General features: G+C 40.0%; 1 protein-coding gene across 1 annotated transcript in view; it reads right to left on the reverse strand.

Moving 5' to 3' along the window:
• map3k5 (mitogen-activated protein kinase kinase kinase 5) overlaps positions 1-20,414 on the reverse strand; it is a 176,496-nt gene that overhangs the window by 43,017 nt on the left and 113,065 nt on the right. The window contains exons 16-19 of the mRNA XM_060849929.1: positions 19,329-19,456; positions 16,796-16,932; positions 12,942-13,047; positions 3,518-3,675 (exon numbers count right to left, since the gene is read on the reverse strand). Of these exons, the coding sequence (XP_060705912.1) occupies positions 3,518-3,675; positions 12,942-13,047; positions 16,796-16,932; positions 19,329-19,456 (529 nt within the window). The remainder of the gene's footprint in view (positions 1-3,517; positions 3,676-12,941; positions 13,048-16,795; positions 16,933-19,328; positions 19,457-20,414) is intronic.

Consider the following 20,414-nt stretch of genomic DNA (forward strand, 5'->3'; position numbering starts at 1 on the left):
ACACCCACTGGCTCCCACTCATTAACTCGACTAGTTATTTCCTCAAAAAATTTGTGTAGATTTATCATCGTCATTTCCATTTCACAAATCCATGCTAACTGCGTCGGATCCTGTCACCTTTTATAATGGACTTGTCCCACTTCTGATATCAGGCCAACAAGTCTATAATTCCTTAGTTTATCTCTACCTCCTTTTTTAAATAGGGGGGTTACATTAACTATAGGAACAGTACATAAGCTAATAATCCATAGGAACAGTTCCACGATATATAGAATCTTGAAAGATAGTTACCAATGCATTCCTTATTTCAATGGCCACTTCCTTAAATACTCTGGGATGTAGAAAATCAGGCCTTGGGATATTAATCCCATTAATTTCCCTACTAATATTAATTTCTTTCAGTTCCTCCCTGTATTGTCCAATAGTTTTGGGATGTTCTTTGATTGACTTCATAAAGAAAGACACTAAATATGTGTTTAATTGGTATGCTATCGCTCTGTTCCCCTTTATGACTTCTCGTGTTTGACTGTAAGGGAACTACATTTGTTTTTGCTAATCTTTTCTTTTCATGTGCAAATGCTTCAATAGGTATGCTTCCCACAAGTTTCCTCCTATACTCTATTCACCCCCCTTAATCTGAATCAATCCCTTTGTCTTCCTTTGCTGAATTCTCTAAACTGCTCCCAATCCTCAGGTCTGCTGCTATTTGTTTTAGCTAATTGATATGTGCTTTCTTCGATCTACGACCATCCCTAATTTCCCTTGTTCAGCCACCTCCCATGGTTAGGCCACCTTTTCTGCTTTCTTTTTGTGCCAGAGAGTAATGAACAACTATAGTAATTCCTCTATGTGCTTTTTAAATATTTGCTATTGCCTATTTACTGTCATCACTTCAAGTAACTACAAGCAAAGCAAACTTACAAATCATGCCATCATTTGTAAAAACTTTAGATTGAAGACTCCAGTCTCAGAATCAAAGATACCACTCTCCATCATGATGACAAATACTATGGTCACTCTACTCTAAGGGGTCTCATACAGCTTGATTGCCAATTATTCTTTTAAAATAAATTTCTCTTCATCTCAATTCTAAATGGCTTGTTCTTTATTTTGAGATTAAACTCTCAATTCTTGACCCCACAGAGACAAGAAACAACCTTTTGCATCCCAGCTGTCTCTCCCTTTAAGGATTTTTCTGTGCAAATGCCTCTCAATCTCGTCAATTCCAATGAACACAGAGCCGGTCTAGTCAATCTCTTCTCAATGAACACTCTCATTATCGTAGGAATCAGTCTAACGAACTTTCGCAGTGCTCCCACTATGACAAGCACAAACTTCTTCAGATACAGGCACCAGAACTGCATGCAATTCTCCAAGCACAATCTCAGCTTGTCGAGTCATCCCAGTGGTCAAATTTATTGCTGAACTCTGCTTTCTGTCCATTAAGCAATTCTCAATCCATGTCAGAATATTACACCCAATTCCACACACTTTGTAATATTGCTTGACAAAGTCCCACCTATGGCATTATTAAAACCTTTCTGGAAATTGAAATATACCACATCCACTGCTTCCCACTTATCAACTGTGCTGGGAACATTCTCAAAACAATTTACAGATTTCTCAAACAATTTCTCTTCATTAATCCATGTTGAACTTCTAATGACCTGTGCAGGTTCTAAATTACAGAAAAGCTACAGGGAAGTACCAAAAATAAAACCCTAAAGTTTCAGTGTGCTACGCAGTACAGAAAAAAAAAGTGGATTTTTACATGTAAAAATTAAGCTGTGTATTACAGTTGGCAGCTACAGTCAACAAGCTAACCAATCAGTGGTCAGCTAATTACAATAAAAAGACAACTTCCTCATGGCACATAGGGGTCCTATCAGCTGCTGCAAGGTCCAGAGATTCTGAAACAAAATTACTTCATTTTTATCGAATAAATAAGTTTCCTTTCATACAAAATTAATTAATGCAGAAACTCCATGCTTTACAACAAATGACTGAACTCACGGTGTCCATGTAGCTTTTCTTCCTTCTCTATACCACTACATGGCCTTTGTTAACGTCAGGGTGACCAGTGAGCAAAAACACAACTGGACCAAAAGCTCACCATCACCATCACCTTCTCAAGGGGAATTACCGATGGGTTAAAACATTGTATGCCTTGCCGCCATGCCCTCTTCCCATGCAAGCATATACAAAAAGAAATTGGTTCAGCTGGTTTAAACACATTTTCCTTGATCTAAGAGATCTCTGACACTGGCTGGCATACAATATTAATTTCTATAACCTGTCATAGGATTGTTAGAGCATAGAGAGGGGTTCTTGTACTCTGAGTCTGCACCAGCTTTGTACAGGAGTGATTTACTCAGTGCATCACTATCTTTTCCCCATTTTCTCTTTCCACATAATAATCCTATTCCCTGTTGAAAGCCTCAACTGAATCAGTCTTCACTGTATTCTCAGTCAGTGCATTCCGAATCTGAGCCAATCACTGGGTGCAAAAGTTTTCCTCATGGCATTACTGCTTCTTTTGCCAATTCACTTAAACTATGCCCCCGTTCTCAATCCTTCCACAATGGAAACATTTACTCCCCCCTCCACCCCCCACCCCACTTCATCTGCTCCTGCTTTTGTTGAGGATATTCCAATTTCATAAGAGTTTCCTTCCAAACTGCCTGCCACAAAGATAACAATAAAAGATAAGCTCAGGAATAAAAGCAGAAGATTGAAGCCAGGAAAATCATCATATCCTTCAATGCCACAGAAACCTCCTGTATACAGAAAAATATGAGCAACGTATATACTAGTATTTGGGTTTTTTCAAGCTGAGCACCTCACACAGCTTTGCTGGTACATTCGATAACTTCCAAACTAATTTTACAAATCAGACTTTGATCACTTTAACCAACTGTCTGAGAGATGCTTTGTAGATATTCCAACCAATGAAACTAGTTTAGGGTATGCAAGCCCTGGGGAGGCAGTTTTTTTTTAAAAAACCTTGTTTTGAAAACAAAAGAAACTTTATCCAAGGGGCTCTGATGAACAGGAATCTCCATTAGGCAGAACAAAACTGAGAAACAGCAAGAGAGAGGTGAGAAGAATATTAGTGAGAAGACCACCTGCCTATGTCATTTTTAAAGAGATGATGTTACAAATTATCTTTGTAGAGTGTAGTGGAGACTTTTAGGAATGGAATAATGGTGCTTCTTATTAGGAGGTGGACATTCAAGCATAAAAGCAGCAAAGCAACACGAAAGGGTTTCTTTCCCCAGCTGTAGACAGTTACAATCTTTTGGAATATCCTTCCTCTGTGTATAGATTTTATTCAGACACTTGTTCATCATTCAGATCTGAAAAATGTGCTGGAACCTCCAGAGTTAACCTAGTGGTGCTCACCAACAATACCAAATGGCCTACTGTTGACATTTTATTTATTCTGCGCTAGTTTTCTTATTTCCAAAGGTCAGAATACACTATACAGCACATTCATTCATTAAATGTAAAATCTTACCTTAAACATAGCAGCCTGAGGTTCTCCTAGTTCATAAAATGGAGGTTTCCCTGTTGCCATTTCAATAATCGTGCATCCTAATGACCAGATGTCAGCAGGCTTTCCATAACCTCTTGGTCCTTTATCAATAATTTCAGGTGCCATGTACTGCAGTGTCCCTGAATAGCAAAGCAAAACTACATTCACAACAGTGCAGACTCACCAGTTTGTCTGGCATTTTTAATTGAATTTGTTCATTTAATAAGGTTCCCCATGGTAGGCTCATTCAGAAGGTCAGGAGGAATGGGATACAGGGAAATTTAGCTGTCTGGATACAGATTTGGCTGGTCGACAGAAGACAGCAAGTAGTAGTGGAAGGAAAGTATTCTGCCTGGAAGTCAGTGTTGAGTGGTGTTCCACAGGGCTCTGTTCTTGGGCCTCTCCTCTTTGTAATTTTTATTAATGACTTGGATGAGGAGATCGAAGGATGGGTCAGCAAGTTTGCAGACGACACAAAGGTTGGAGGGGTCATTGACAGTATAGAGGACCGTTGCAGTGTGACATTGACAGGATGCAGAGACGGGCTGAGAGGTGGCAGATGGAGTTCAACCTGGACTCCAAGTGACGTATTTTGGAAGGCCGAACTTGAAAATGGAGTACAGGATTAAGGACAGGATTCTTGGCGGTATGGAGGAACAGCAGGATCTTGGTGTGCAGGTACATAGATCCCTTAAAATTGCCACCCAAGTGGACAGAGTTGTTAAGAAAGCATATGGTGTTTTGGCTTTCATTAACAGGGGGACTGAGTTTAAGAGCCATGAGATCTTGTTGTAACTCTATAAAACTTTGGTTAGACCGCACTTGGAATACGGTGTCCAGTTCTGGTCACCCTATTATAGGAAAGATGTGGATGCTTTGGAGAGGGTTCAGAGGAGGTTTACCAGGATGCTGCCGGGAATGGAGAGCTTATCTTACGAAGAGAGATTGACTGAGCTCGGACTTTTTACATTGGAAAAAAGGAAGAAGAGAGGGGACTTAACTGAGGTGTACAAGATAATGAGAGGCATAGATAGAGTTGATAGCCAGAGACTTTTTCCCAGGGCAGAAATTGTTAACACGAGGGGTCATAGTTTTAAGCTGTTTGGCGGAAAGTATAGAGGGGATGTCAGAGGTGGGTTCTTTACGCAGAGAGTTGAGAGAGCATGGAATGAGTTGCCAGCAGCAGTTGTGGAAGAGAGGTTGGGGATATTTAAGAGGCTGCTGGATATGCATATGGTCACAGAAATTTGAGGGTTCGTACATTAGATTTACCTTACATAAGGATCAATGGTTGGCCCAACATCGTGGGCAGAAGGGCCTGTTCTGTGCTGGACTGTTCTATGTTCTTAGGACATGGGCAACACTGGCAGGACTACATTTGTTGTCCATCGCTAATTTTCCCAAGACAGCAATTCTAAATACTTGTGAGCAAACTGAAGGGAACATCAAGAATTAACCGCGTTGGATGGAGTGAAATGATTTATAGAATGTGCTGGGTGAGGGTAGCAGGTTTCTTTCCCTTTTGACATTACAATAATCTAGAAGTTTCCATTTATTTTCCTCTTCAGATTCAAGGTATACATTTACCATAGATAGAATGCAATGAAAATCACCAAACTACCTCCAAAATGGAGTGAAGAAAGTAAGCCTATATTCCCAGGAGGTTTAACAAAGAGAAGTAATGTCAATGAAACTGACAAAGCTCTTACAATGATATTGGATAGAGACAGGATGATTTTATTAGCTGGCGAGTCCCAAACCAGGTGACAGTCTCAGAATTTAGGGCATACTATTTGGGACAGTGAGGGAGGAATTTCATTGTTTAGTAGCTGGTGATTTTTTTGAGATTCTCTTTCCTTGGAGGTTGTGGAAGCTTGATAATTGAGCATGTTAAAGACATGGATAGATTTCTAGACTCTACTGACATTGAAACAAAGGGGATACTGTGAGGAGGTGAGACTGAGATAATTGATCAACCATGATCTAATTGAATGGCATAGGATTGATGGGTTGACTGGCCTAATCCTGGGTGATGTTTGTAAATTGAACACTACATAATGGATTCGGAAAAATGGGGCTCCAATTCACATGGTCAAAATCCAACCATGGCAGTATGTGAAGGTAGTTCCAAAGGCTCTGATCTCTGAATGCCACTATTAATTAGTTTGGGGGTTGACACATAAATGATGTTGGCATAGGCAAGTAAATGAGTGCATGAACTTTAATTTTCAGTAGTTCAATTCTACACAAATTTGTCGCTCTATCAGAATGTTAATTTGAACAAACGTTTGGAAGAATATTATCATCCTTAATTTCAAATACAGCAAGACCTGGACAATATCCAGCTTAGGCTGACAAGTGGTAATTAATATTTGTGCCACACAAGTGCCAGGCAATGACCTTCTCCAGTAAGAGAATACATAATTACTGAACCCCTACTATCCTTTTGTGGGGGCACTGACCACAAACCCAATTGGACTAGCCATATAAGTGCAAGATCAGATCAGAGGCAATGAATGTGAAGGTAAATAACACCTCCTGACTCCCCAAAGCCTGTCCATCTGCAAGATACAAGTCAGGAATGTGATGGAATACTCCCCACTTTCCTGGATGGATTGTGCTCCAACAATACTCTACAAACTTGACACCATCCAGGACAATGCATTCTGCTTGACTTGCAACTCATCCACACAACATTCACTTCCTCCACCACCAACGCTTAGTAGCAACAACGTGTACCACCTACAAGATGCATCGTGGAAATTCATCAAAGATCCTTATAAAGCACTGTCCAAACCCACAACAACTTCCATCTAGAAGGACAAGACAAGCATCAAATACAAGTTCGCCTCCCATCCACACCATCCAGACTTGGAATTTTATTCCTATTCCTTCACAGTCATTAGGTGAAATCAAGAAGGTAGCTCACCACCACCACCTTCTCAAAGACAACTAGGGGCAGGCAATAAATGCTGGCCAGCCAGTGATGCCCATGTCCCACGAATGAATTAAAAAGAACTATTGAGTTTGTATTGACCATAACTTTCTATTACAATATTAAGAACATAAATTCCTGGTAGTTCTACAAACCCCATGTTCGCACACAGTGAAAACAGACAGAAAGTATTTATTTGATGTACTCTATTGTCTTTCATAACAACCTGAGTCTCACTTCAACTATTTGTAAAATGCTTATAGTTCCGATCGTCATCAAATCTTGGTCCTGGTGAAGTACAAATTAAAATACTTTATAACTAACTACAGCACTCATCTTTTGTTACAACCTGAAAATAATCTCACATTCTGCAAGCGTCATCAAATGTAATGTTTCTATTTAGTAGTTTCTCTTTTCAATCACAGCACGGCTCTAATAGCATGGCAGTTAAGGATTGTGCTGAATTTCACAGGTGGAAATTACAACCATCCAGTTAAGGTAACATTGGACCATCCTTAATAAATCTGCTATGAAATTATGAAAAAAAATTCTCAAAACAAATAATTTGCAGAATCATAAAAAAGAAAGAGTCCATTCAGCCCATTGTGTCTGTACTAGCTGAATAAACAAGCTACATATTCTAATCCCACTTTCTAAAACCTAGTCTAATGTGATGCTGTGGCCTGACGTGAACATTGACAAATACTTTTAGAATACATATCACCTCAAAAATAGATTAATTTTCTTCAACTTATAAAGTTTTGCATTTTCAATACAAATGTTTATGGTCCTGGGTTCCTGCATATGAACATAACCTGAAACAACAGAATAAAGTTGTTTCACATGCTGCTACGCGACGGCTCCCAGAGTTATATCTTGCACTAATAGGACCCAGTCTCTGCAAATAATAGGAACATGTTCACACCTTGTGTCTTTTTTGAATTATGTGAGAGCTTCCCATTGTCTTCTCCATGGCATTGCCTCAGCAATCACTGAATTGCCAACAAATCAGCACCATTTTCTCCTCTGCACAACTAACTGTGATTGTGTCATGCATGGAATTCTTGCACTTGTCTCAGTGAAAAGAAGATGAAAAGCTTCAGCAACATGCCTCTCTTTTCAGTAGTATATAAACCCTTTATTATAAAAATCATCATGACTAAATAAACAAACTCAATGACCTCTTGAGAAACATTTTCTCTAAATGAGGCAGAATGTAGACAGAAATGAGGCTGCACTTGTTTTATTTAAAACATTTTGGATGTGTTATCTCAGCTATACACAGACAAATGGAAATAAATCCTGAGCAAGACAAGTAGGAGGAACCAAATGTTCCAGTTGTGAATGCCCCTACAAATCAAGAGTTTTTGGATGTAGTCACATCATGGCCTACTATACTGGCCAAAGTTGAAAATTTCCCCGTTGATTTGCACCCAACAAGCACAAACTAATTTATAAAGGAAGGGTTTGTGAGCTTGTTCCACACCGTACTGAGAGGAAATTCTCTGGTACAGACGGTCTTTTCTTTTTGCGCAAAGTCCTAAACTAAAATGTTAACATTTAGGTTTAAATATCAAGTTACTGAAAATAATGTTGATGTTATTTATGAATTACTGGTGGAAAGCACACTGTGTCAAGACAGTGTACAAATTAAGTATGTAATGTAAGGGGTCTGTACATCATCCTTATGAAGAGGAAGGGTAATTCACATTAGTTAATGGAAGCATTCTTTATTTCAGTGACATTTCATATAAGAGTAATTCCTTACACACTGCTTAGTTAAAATGCAATTCACAATCTATAATTTATGATGTTCTCCAGTGTCCTTTGTATCCACTACATTGACAACAGCAATTCTGGCATTAATATACAACAAGGAAAACAAACCCTAAAGGCGCAGAATCAGTTGCCAAACTTTTCCAGCAAATTACTTTATTCGTAGTTTCCAATCAAACAAGCTTTTAATGTTAGAACAGTGGATATTGCATTTCTGACCAACGGCAATGACCTAACAATTGACTGAAAATCATCAAATTGTACTGAAAGGGCCTGAAGTTGAACATGAACGTAGTTTCTTTCTCCACAGATTCTGCCTGACCAGCTATGCATTTCCAGGGTTTTCTGATTTTATCAAGTTATGTAAATTCACTTTTTTCAGCTACACATTTATATGTACAGCACACACAAAATCACTGAGGAGGATGCAACAATAATCAGTAGCACATTTAAGAAAGGTTGAATGAAAATATAAGAAGAAGTTGCACAACTGCATTTAAAATGCTTCTGCCCATTCTAAAATGCATTAATTTTCTGTATTGCAGTACCCCTATAGTGTGGGCAATTCGAAAGGAGGCACACACACGCACACACACACACACACACACACACACACACACACACGCAACTAGCTTTCAAGCTACTACCATGCCATTCTTCAAACATAGAAAATGCAAACAGTGTAACATTCAGCCCTTTCAGCGTGCTCTGCCATTCAACATGACCATGGCTGATCTTCCAACTCAGAACCGTGTTCCATCTTTCTCCCCTTACCCTTTGATCCCTTTAGTCCTAAGAACTATATCCAACTCCTTCTTGAAAACATTCAATTTTGTGGCTTCAACCAATTTCTGTAGTAGTGAATTCCACAGGTTCACTACTCACTGTATTAAGAAATTTCTCCTCATCTCAGTCCTAAATGGCCTTTTCCACATTCTTTAACTGTGACCACTGGTTCTGGACTCCTATCATCGGGAACATCCTTCTTGTCTAGTCCTGATGGAATTTCATAGGTTTCCATAAGACCCCCTCTCATTTTTCCAAACTCCAATGACTACAATCCTAACCAATTCAGTCTCCCTTCATACATCAATCCTGCCAGCCCAGGAATCAGTCTGTTAAACTTTTATTGCACAGCTTCCATATACAGAACTCCTTTCCTCAGGTCAGGAGACCAAAACCACACACAATACTCCAGGTGTGGTCATCAAGATCTGTATAAGTGCAATCTGACATTCTTCCTTCTGTGCTTGTATCCTCTCATTATGATGGCCAACATACTATTTGCCTTCATCATCTACTTCACCTGCATGCTTACTTTCAATGATTAAAATACAAAAATGGCCAGATCTTGCTGCACCACCCACTTTCCCAATCTATCACTGGTTTCCTGTCTGCCAACCAGTTTGCTATCCATGTCAGTATACCACCATGCACTTTAATTTTACTTGCTGATCTCACATAGGACCTTACTGAAAGCGTCCTGGAAGTCCAAGTGGCTCCCCTTATCTACAATGCTAGTTATATCGTTGAAAAGTTAAAATAGATTTGTCAAACACTTTTTCTCTTTTGTAAATTTATGCTAAGTCATGTTTTCCAAGTGCTCTGCTTTAAACCTTTTATAATGGACTCCCACACTTTTCCCTACCAATGTCAGACTAACTGGTCAAATATACCCCAATTTCTCTTTTCCTCTTTCATTAAAATAGTTGGGTTATATTAATCACCCTTCAAAACATTCAAGAATCTATAGAATCTTGGAAGATGACCACTAAGACATCCACTATTTCTAGCGCCACTTCCTTAAATAATCTGGGACTTGAATTACTGGGCTCGGGGATTTATCAGTCTTTAAACTGCTCAATTGCCCCGTCACCAGTTCCCTATCGATACTGATTTCATTTAGTTCCTGCCTCTAACTAGACCCTGCAGTCTCCAACATCTTTAGGATGTTATTTAAATCCTCTTTTGTGAGGACAGAACCAAAGTATGCATTAATTGGAATGCCATCTCTAGATTCCCCTTTATAGTGGTTATATTCCAACATTCGTGTTTTGAAACATTCAGGAAGACATGCTCTAATTTTTCTTCTTTCCTAGAGAGTAGGTTCAGGTTTCATTGGCAGCACAGGTAATAAAAAAACAATAACCAGTATCTAAACTTAATCAATTGTTACTTGTGACCTTAATCCTGCTACATTCTGGACATAAACTGAAGCACACGTTATCAAAAAAAACCCACACATTTTTGAAGTGAAAATGAATCTTTTAGGGTGTATGTTTGCTCGCTGAGCTGTAGGTTTGATATCCAGACATTTCATTACCTGGCTTCACTTGGAGGTCGCCACTGATGATGTTACCTAGCCAGGTAATGAAACGTCTGGATATCAAACCTACAGCTCAGCGAGCAAACCTACACCTTAAACCTCAACCTGAGCTACAAACCTTCACAAAACCTTGTTGAAAGTGAATCTGTTTGATGTGAGCTCAATTTTGTTTTCTCATTCATCATGCAATAATCTCTCATGTCAGTGGTGTTGATCATCAATGCCTGTACACAAGTTTGCAAAAAATCAGTTAATTAGAGTGCAATATTATTGTAAAGGTGAGCTGTGCACAGGTGTGACAAACTGCTGAGGATGGATGTTGTCAACCCTACAGAGTATTGATGGACTTGACCGACATAAGTTGTTATTTGAATAATTTCCACGTATAGAAAGCGTCACAATGTTGCTGAAGGGGCAACTGCACTCTGCCCCAGTAATAACTGGTGCGGATCCATCCCAAAAACCTCAACAAAAAGGCAGAGGACCATCTCTAAAGCATTAGCCTCCTGACAGAAAATCAATGTCTATCATTACTTTTACTTCTTCTTCTCGGTTACATACAGACAGAATCATTCAGAGTCATAGAATCCTACAGTGTGGAATCCCTACATTCAGCCCATCAAGTCCAGATCCATCCTGCGAACAGCAGCCCACTCAGATTCACCCCCAACCCTATCCCTGCATTTCTCTTGGCTAATCCATCTAGCCTGCACATAACTCAACACTGTGGGCAATTTAGCATAGCCTCTCCACTTAACCTGCGCATCTTTGGATTGTGGGATGAAATCAGAGCACCCAGAGGAAACTCCCACAAACATGAGAAGAACATACAAACTTCATCCACACAATCGCCAGAGAGTGGAATGTGAGATGGTCCAGGTGAGACAGCAGTGCTAACCACTGAGCCACTGCGCCACAGAGATGCACCAGAACCATAAATGGCTGACAAGGGGAAGCATTTGAGAAACATTACTGCCATATACACTTTTCAACTTTAGCATAAAATCAGCAGATAGAGTGCTCACCCCAAGCTGATAAAATGGACAGTGCCTGCTCCTTCAGTTTTCACATTATATATTCAAATCAATGAATTCCCACAACAGTCAATTCATTTTAAATTTGTTATAAAACCCGATAAATCACAATTGTGGTACCTGTCACAAAATGTTTCTTATTACACTGAGCCTTACAAAAGCAAGTGATTAACACTTAGTATTTGTAAACAAGGTCATTGATGAGTACAGAAACCTTTTTAAGAAGCAGTGTCTGATTTGACATTTGTAATGTACAATGTCAAAAATTACATAACACCAGGTTATAGGGACAATTAAAAAAAAAGCAGCCTCTGTTGTAGAGGAAGGTTACCAGTACTGGACCCGAGGCATAGGCCCTATGTATTCTAATCCAGAAAGCCAGGTGAAGAATAGATCGGGAGTACTCTTTTTTTTAAATAAATCTGTATCTACATTTCCAAATCCAACAACCACAGTTTTATCTGCTCCTATATACACAAGAAGAAATTAATCCCAGTTAATATCCAACCACCCAATGACAATAACATATTCAATGATGACAGAATGAACGTCATGAAGTTTTGGATTTATCAATACATGCAGTTTTTCTGCAAAAACGGATACAGACAGAATGCTGGAAAAATTGCTCCTTCTGCTTTCCCAGTTCTCTCAAAAACTAGTCTTCCATCTCAAATTGTTTCTCCCCAGGAGCACACATCGTGTGCCTCTGTCAATATAGTTTAAGCAACTGATATATTCGTAACCGAAATTATATTGAATGAAATAATGCCACAGAACAGCTCAGTCAAAATTATATTTGACAGAATAAACGTGAGCTGTATTACTATACAATTTTCTGCCATCGGTTCTGTTATCAACTCAGATTACCCTCAGTTTTGGCTAAGGTTTTGTAAAATGATTCCACTCCCAAACCCAATCTGATTACAATTGTCGACACACAAGCAAATTGGTTGGACCCATTAAATGCTTATTTTATGTTGAAATATTGAAGAGGCAAACTTAATTTGCTAGTAGGATTGTGGTAAAGTAAAGCAGGTAGTGTCTCAACTAGAACAATTTGTTAATATCATTCTAAACACGTGCATTTCACAATGCTTGTTAAGAACACTGTGCTTTTTGTGAATAAAAGCAGGATGCTGATGAGGCCAACTGCACAGTGATAGTATCTCCGTTCTGTGGTGTAACCCTACATTAAAAAAAAACAGCATTTCATCTTTAACAGTAGTTTCTAAATGAGTGTTTTGCCTCTCAGTTGTTCTGTTCCTGACTCTCTGATTGAAACTATTTCTTGAATATCAGCGAAATTATGCCACAGAAAACTATACAACTCCATACCTGTGAATGTTTCGGCACATGGATTGATTCCTGCCAGTCTTTTCGAAGTACCAAAATCAGATATTTTCAAGATTCCACTGTATGTGTTTATCAACACATTATCACCCTGAGGAAATAATTTGTTTTTGTTTTAATAAGAACAGAAACTCCCTATCAATTAATTTTTATCATCAGCACTGCAAAGCTCGATTAAAAATCAAATGGAAGTCATAAAATCAATCTTCACTAAAATTTTGTGGCAAAGAGTTTTGGAATGGACAAGTAACCTTAATCCACAAGCTACTCTTCACTTTGAATTTTCCCAAACCATAACTTCTTCAAATATCTTATCCAGTTACTGAAAAACCTCACCATATGCACTTCAACTTTTACAATTAAAAGTAAGACCTTGGATGGTGTCGTAGAACAGACTTAGGGGTTCAAGTACAGAATTCTTTGAAATTTGCGTACACATAGGTAGGGTGGTTAAGAAGGCGCTTGCAGTCATTGCTCACACTATCACTATGGTTGGGGCGTTAAGTTCAGATTGTACAGGACATTGGTGAGGCCTTTTCTGGAATACCATGTGTAGTTCTGGTCACCTTGGTATGGGAAGGATATTATTAAGCTGGAGAGAGTTCAGAAGAGGTATACCATGTTATTGCTGGGAATGGAGAGTTTGTGTTATAACGCGAGTTGGTTGGCTGGGACTTTTTTCCCTGGAGGGTAGGAGGTTGAGGGATGACCTTTTAGAGGTTTATAATATCTTGAGTGGCAGAGGTCAGGTAAATGGCATAGGATGGAGGATTTCAAGACTAGGGAGTATATTTTTAAAGGTGGTAGGAGAAATATTTTAAAAAAGACATGTGCGGCATTTTTTTTGTTTTACACAGTGGTTCATGTGCAGAATGAACTTCCAGAGGAAGTGGTGGATGAGGGTACAGTTTACAACTTTTAAAAGACAGTTAGGTAAGTACTTAAATAAGAAATGTTTGGAGGGATATGGGCAAAGGGCAAGCTGGTGGGACTAGTTTAGTTTGTGATTATGGGTGGCATGGACTGGTTGGACCGAAGGGTCTGTTTCTATGCTGTATAACTCTAAGTGACAGTGAGAAATTTGTGATGAGTAATTTAAAGGGTTTATAGATCTTTGTAAATTTCAAGTCCAATATGACTATTCTTTGTAACTCCTTTAAAAAAAAACTTTTACAACAAGTTGTCATTGTTAAATAATTCCAAAGAAGAATCTGTTAACTTTTTCCCCTTCCTGAGATGCTGCCAGACCTGCTGAACTTCTCCAGCATCTTCAGTTTTAATTTCAGGTTTGTCACATCTGCAGCAGTGTGCTTTTTGTCTTATTAGGTCTCAGATATTAGCTTTGCAGAAAATGAGGAAAATGCAGCTTGAGGGAAACTAAGTGTGACCCTGGGGATTAACAGTAACAGAGGAAAAACCATGGGAATACTGAAGGGATTCAGAGTTTAAGTGTGGCTGGAGCTGGTAGGAATCCAAAACTGAAGGAACGTGGTCAGCTCCTGCCAATTTCCCAAGATCAAGGAGTCCTCAGTACAAACTGCTGTCCTGCAGCTGGACAAGGGTTGGAGATGGGGAATATATTATACAATCCAATTTCCAGTCAGGCACCACTTCTGTTGCCAACATACCAAGTAGTATGACTCTAGTATGCAGAATCATCAATTTGTTAGTGTTTCTTTATGTTACAATCAAATCAACGGTTGCACCACAAGGGACTCGGAATAAATGCTTTTTAAAAAATATACGGCAACTTCATTTTCATCCACAGCAACAAAATACAAAAATATTAGCTTTTCAAGTTGCAATTATTTACTGGGTGGATCTCTATTTAGGCTTGTCTCTCTAAAATGAAGAAGGGTCTTAAAATATTCATGCTATTAGATTAGATTAGACTTACAGTGTGGAAACAGGCCCTTCGGCCCAACAAGTCCACACCGACCCGCCGAAGCGAAACCCACCCATACCCTTACATTTACCCCTTACCTAACACTACGGGCAATTTAGCATGGCCAATTCACCTGACCCGCACATCTTTGGACTGTGGGAGGAAACCGGAGCACCCGGAGGAAACCCACGCTGACACGGGGAGAATGTGCAAACTCCACACAGTCAGTCGCCTGAGTCGGGAATTGAACCCGGGTCTCAGGGGCTGTGAGGCAGCAGTGCTAACCACTGTGCCACCGTGCCGCCCACACTGTATGTTACAGCAGTACTAGACTACTTGATGCTCATGAGATACAAAATGGAATTTGATCCATTTTCAAAGTGTCATACACTACCCTGTGAAGAATAAACTAATTAAAAGGCTTGAGCTTATCATGGCATATGACCTGCAAACTGAAGGAGTTTGATGGGCTGTTTTATCAAGAAAGACTTGTTGTAGGGTTTACATTTTTAAAAAAACACGTTGACAGTAAAGAAACAAATTCTGAAAACCTGCCAGAATTTATGTGCTGTTTATAGAGTCCCTACAGTGTGGTAGCAGGCTAATCAGCCCAAAGTCCATACTGACCCTCCAAAGTCATCCCACTTAAACCCAACCCCCTACCCTATCCCTCTAACCCTGCATTTCCCATGCATAATCCACCTAGTCTGCACATCCCTGGACACTTGACAATTTAATATGACCAGTCCACCTAGCCTGCGCATCTTTGGACAGTGGGAGGAAACCCACACAGACAGCGGGGGAGAATGTGCAAACACCACCATGAGAGTCGCTCGAGGGCAGAATTGAATCTGGATCCCTGGCGCTGTGAGGTAGCAATGTTAGCCACTGATCCACTGTGCTGTGCCATGGCTGAGGAGACTGTTGCCATTTGAAGGCAGCTTTGATCTAATCTCCCACTGAGAACAGGCAAGAATTGTGCCTCACCTCACCATGCCAGGAGATACGATCCCTCAACCCAGCCTGGAATCGGTAAAAGGACCTAAAAATGGAGTTCAGTCCCATGTATCCACCTGCCTCTCACCCACTGCACCATTTATCGTGAATAGAACTTGGGAGACTTTCAAAAAGAGAGATGAATGGGGTACAGACCAGGAACTAACCCATGAGAAATTAACACAAGATATGCAAAGCTGGTGTATCCTGGAATATAGGAACATTGATGAGTAAATAAGGAAGAAAAAGGAGGCATATTATACATCCAGAATCATAATAGCAACAGAAATCAGGAAAAGTATCTCAAATGCACAAGAAAGCGTTTCTTATTCCAGCCTTAGCCTGAGAGGAAGCTTGAGGAAAGGATGGCAGGCCGTGCTAAAACAAACAGGAAAATGTTCTTCAAACATATTAATTATAAAAGGTTAGTGAAGGGTAGAATGGGACCCATAAGAAACAAGCAGGGTAGGCAGCTCACTGAAGCAAAGGGTATAGCAGACGTACTAAGTCAGTATTTTGCTTCTGACTTTACCAAATTAGAAGATGGTGGCAATGGCTTCATTGAAAATGTGGGTGCTGAGCAACTGAGCTGTATAGTGATAGATAAAGAAGATTGTCAGCTAGAAAGCTAGGACTGAGATGAGGAGAAACTCCTTTACTCAGAGTTGTTAGCATTTGGAATGCCCTGCCTGGGACAGTGGTGGAGGTAGATTCCATATAAGGTTTTAAGAGAGTTGGTTATGTATTTGAAAGTGATAAATGTAGCAGGCTATAAAGACAGAGCTGGAGAACAGGTCTAGCTGGGTAGCTCTTTTGGGAGCCAGTACAGGTATAATGGTTCAAATGGCCTTCTTCCGTATTTTGAAGTTTATGATTCTATGTTTCAAGAAGGTCTACGTTCAAAATTGAAACAAATGCATATCTTCTGTTAGAAACATGTTCATTGACCAAAGTTTACCTTTATATCTCGATGAGCTATTTGATTGTCATGAAGGTATTTCAATCCTTCCAGGATCTGTTTGGTATAGAATCCAATAGTTTGTTCATTATCCTTCAAGGGGCCCCATTTTGATCGTAAAAGGGCAGAAAGGCTGCCTGTTCATTCAGACATTTAGAAACAAGAACATATCAACATGTACACAAGAACATATAGAAACAACATAGCAGTACAAATGACCACTGAACAAATACCACGTGTGTGAATTTCTGTGGGTGTTCTCCCAGTCACATGGTATGACTTTTTTTCCCAAGATCTGAAGAATTCATGGAGAAATAGTTTAATGGTTACCTCCACTATTTCTCTAAGGTCTCAGCAAACTTTCAATTGAAATTATAAAGAACAATCTGGAGAATCCATGTGAAATTAATGGTGTACACTTGAATTAATTTTGAATTTGCACAAAATAGAAATTAAGACTGGCAACCTACAAGGTTCACATTAACTATTCTTCCTAAACTTCAGTTCAAAACAGAACAATCACATTAATGCAGAAGAAAGGAGAGGAACACCTTCATGTATTGCGTCTTGCCACATTCTCAAAGTGTTCAAGATTTGAAATATGGCCAACTCTTTTGTAGGCAGCATTAGCAGGCAGATTGCAGCTGACAGCAAAGACTAAAATCAACTGAATATCTAGTAAACCCATGTAGACAAGGAGAGTCATAGAATCATACAGCACAGAAACAGACCCTTCGGTCCAACTGGTCCTTGCTGACCTGATATCCTAAATAAATCTAGTTCCATTTGCGAGCATTTGGCCCACTTCCTATTCACATACCCATCCGGATGCCTTTTAAATGTTACAATTGTACCAGTCTCCACCACTTCTCTGGCAGCTAATACCATACCCTCTGTGTGAAAAAGTTGCCTCTCAGTTGCCTTTAAAAATTTTTCCCCCTCACCTTAAACCTATACCTTCTAATGTTGGACTTCCCTGCCCGAGGGAAAAAGCATTGTATACTCACCCTATCCATAACCTTCATGATTTTACAAACCTCTACAAGGTCACCTCTCAGTCCCTAACCCTCCAGGGAAAAAAGCCCCAGTCTATTCGATGTCTCCCAATAGCTCAAGCCCTCCAACCCTGGCAACATCTTTGCAAATCTTTTCTGCACCCTTTCAAGTTTCAGTACATTTTTCCTATAGCAGGGAGACCAGCTTACTGCAACTGTACAAGGTGCTGGTGAGCTTACATCTGGAGTACTGTGAGCAGTTTTAGTCCCCTTATTTAAGGGGAGATACCAACGCACTGGAGACAGTCCAGAAAAGGTTCATTAAGATGATCTCTGGTATGGAGAGATTGTCTTATCAGCAACAGTTAAACAGATTGGGACACCACTCACTGGAATATAGAGGAATAATCTCATTGAAACATATAGGGATTCTTGACAGGGTAAATGCTGAGAGGATGTTTCCTCTCATGGGAAAATCTAGGAGCAGAGGGCACAGTCTCAAAATAACGGAATGCTAATTTAAGCCTGGGATGAGGAGGAATGTCTTCTCTCAGAGGGCTGAGAATCTTTGGAACTTCTTGCCACAGAGATCTGTGGGGGCAGGGTCCTTTTGCATATTAAAGACTGAAGTAGATTAAGTCTTGCTTACAGCAAAGGGCAAGAAAGTGGACAAGGGGAATGTTGCATCAGCCATGACCCTATTTAATGGCAGCCTACTCCTGGTCCTATGTTCAGGATGTGGAAATCCAGTTCAACTTCATGGTTAACTATTGCCCCATTGGAAAATCTAAGCCTTGGGATTGACCAATGAGCTGTTGTGATCATATTAACAAGAATGTGTGATTGATTTTCTAATGGACACAAACATCAATCATTTGAATATCACCCATCTGTGGAGAAAAGGCTTCATGTTCTTTGTGAAGAAAACATGGATCAAATACAAGCGACCGAAAGTGCACACATGATCAGGCACAAAACCACATGGTTAACTTTAATCGAGATAGAAGTCACTATCTCTCAAATATTCTGTAAAAGATATTTCAATAAACTGATAGTGTTAAAACTGTTATATGGAAATTCATGTTCTCAAGTTTCATCCACCACAAAATGACTAAAAAAAAAATTTGATGGCATGACATTTAACTTAAACACACTGCACTTTCAAAACGTTGTGGGCGGCACGGTGGCACAGTGGTTAGCACTGCTGCCTCACAGCGCCTGAGACCCGGGTTCAATTCCCGACTCAGGCGACTGACTGTGTGGAGTTTGCACGTTCTCCCCGTGTCTGCGTGGGTTTCCTCCGGGTGCTCCGGTTTCCTCCCACAGTCCAAAGATGTGCGGGTCAGGTGAATTGGCCATGCTAAATTGCCCGTAGTGTTAGGTAAGGGGTAAATGTAGGGGTATGGGTGGGTTGCGCTTCGGCGGGTCGGTGTGGACTTGTTGGGCCGAAGGGCCTGTTTCCACACTGTAAGTAATCTAATCTCAGGATGAGCCTAGATCGGAACACCACATTTAAAATGGATATAATCAAAAAATACCTCCAGGAACCTGCTCCATAAAGATCTTAATGAAACCGTTTTCACTAATAGAGCCCAGGTATTGCACAATGTTCTTATGTTTAAGGTGCTTATGGAGAGCAATTTCTTCATGCAGAGGTTGGGAATACCTGAAAACATCGACAGAAACAAGGAAATCAGTACCTTAATAACCAAAATCACAAACTTACTTTATCCAATTTTAACATTTTCATAAAAAAAAAATAGACTGGAGCAGAATTTATCTACATGTAGGAATAGAGCCATATAGCTGAAGGCACTTGTTATGAGATCTGAAAATGTACTCTTTTAAAGATTTGGGACCTTACTAAATTTGCTTGGCCACTAAAAATGTTGAGGTCTTTAGATGACACTTCAGTTTATCACTTTGTGCTACCATTGAGTCAAGATGCATGTTGTCAATTATGTCCAAAGCTGGGTGGAGGATGACTAGGATCAAGATGCTGTAAAGCTTAGACTGATGATATCCAGAATATTCTGTGGGCAAATAGATTGAGGGAACCAAGGATACAACAGTTTGAAGCAAGGAGTAGTCCAAATGCATCTGGATACAGTTACTGGCTGAAGGATTTTCCTAGTTTCTGGTAATGTGGTAGGGATCTGGAGAAACATTGGGGAGCATAGGTAGGATGGCTCCTTGATTCAGTCCCAAACTCTTTGGGGAAGATTTCCAGTAACAGTAATGGAGACACATGGAGCATAATCATTGGATCCAATGGACATCTTGCTGACAGTGAAGAGGTTGCTGCATGGGGAAATGGCCTACCTAAGGCAAACCAGGGAGCCATGGCCCAAAGAGGATGGTACAGGCAGGGAAGGGCATCTCTACACCTCTACATGTTGTTGCCAAGGACCCTAACAGTTTGACCTCTGCTTTGCACATTATTATTTAATGCTCTGAGGCTTCTTGCTGTCTAAGGTGGTGTGCAAGACCCAGCTCTCCAAGTTTTGCTACGAGGTTTCAGAGCTGTCAGCCCTGTCAAACACAGAGTTTGCCGCTGTCCTTAATGAAATGGCAAGGCTGCAGGCAACCAACTAGGAAGCCTTGGATAATTGTCGAACCAGTTC

The sequence above is a fragment of the Hemiscyllium ocellatum genome, chromosome 3 (assembly GCF_020745735.1).
Source record: "Hemiscyllium ocellatum isolate sHemOce1 chromosome 3, sHemOce1.pat.X.cur, whole genome shotgun sequence".
NCBI classification, from domain to species: domain Eukaryota; kingdom Metazoa; phylum Chordata; class Chondrichthyes; order Orectolobiformes; family Hemiscylliidae; genus Hemiscyllium; species Hemiscyllium ocellatum.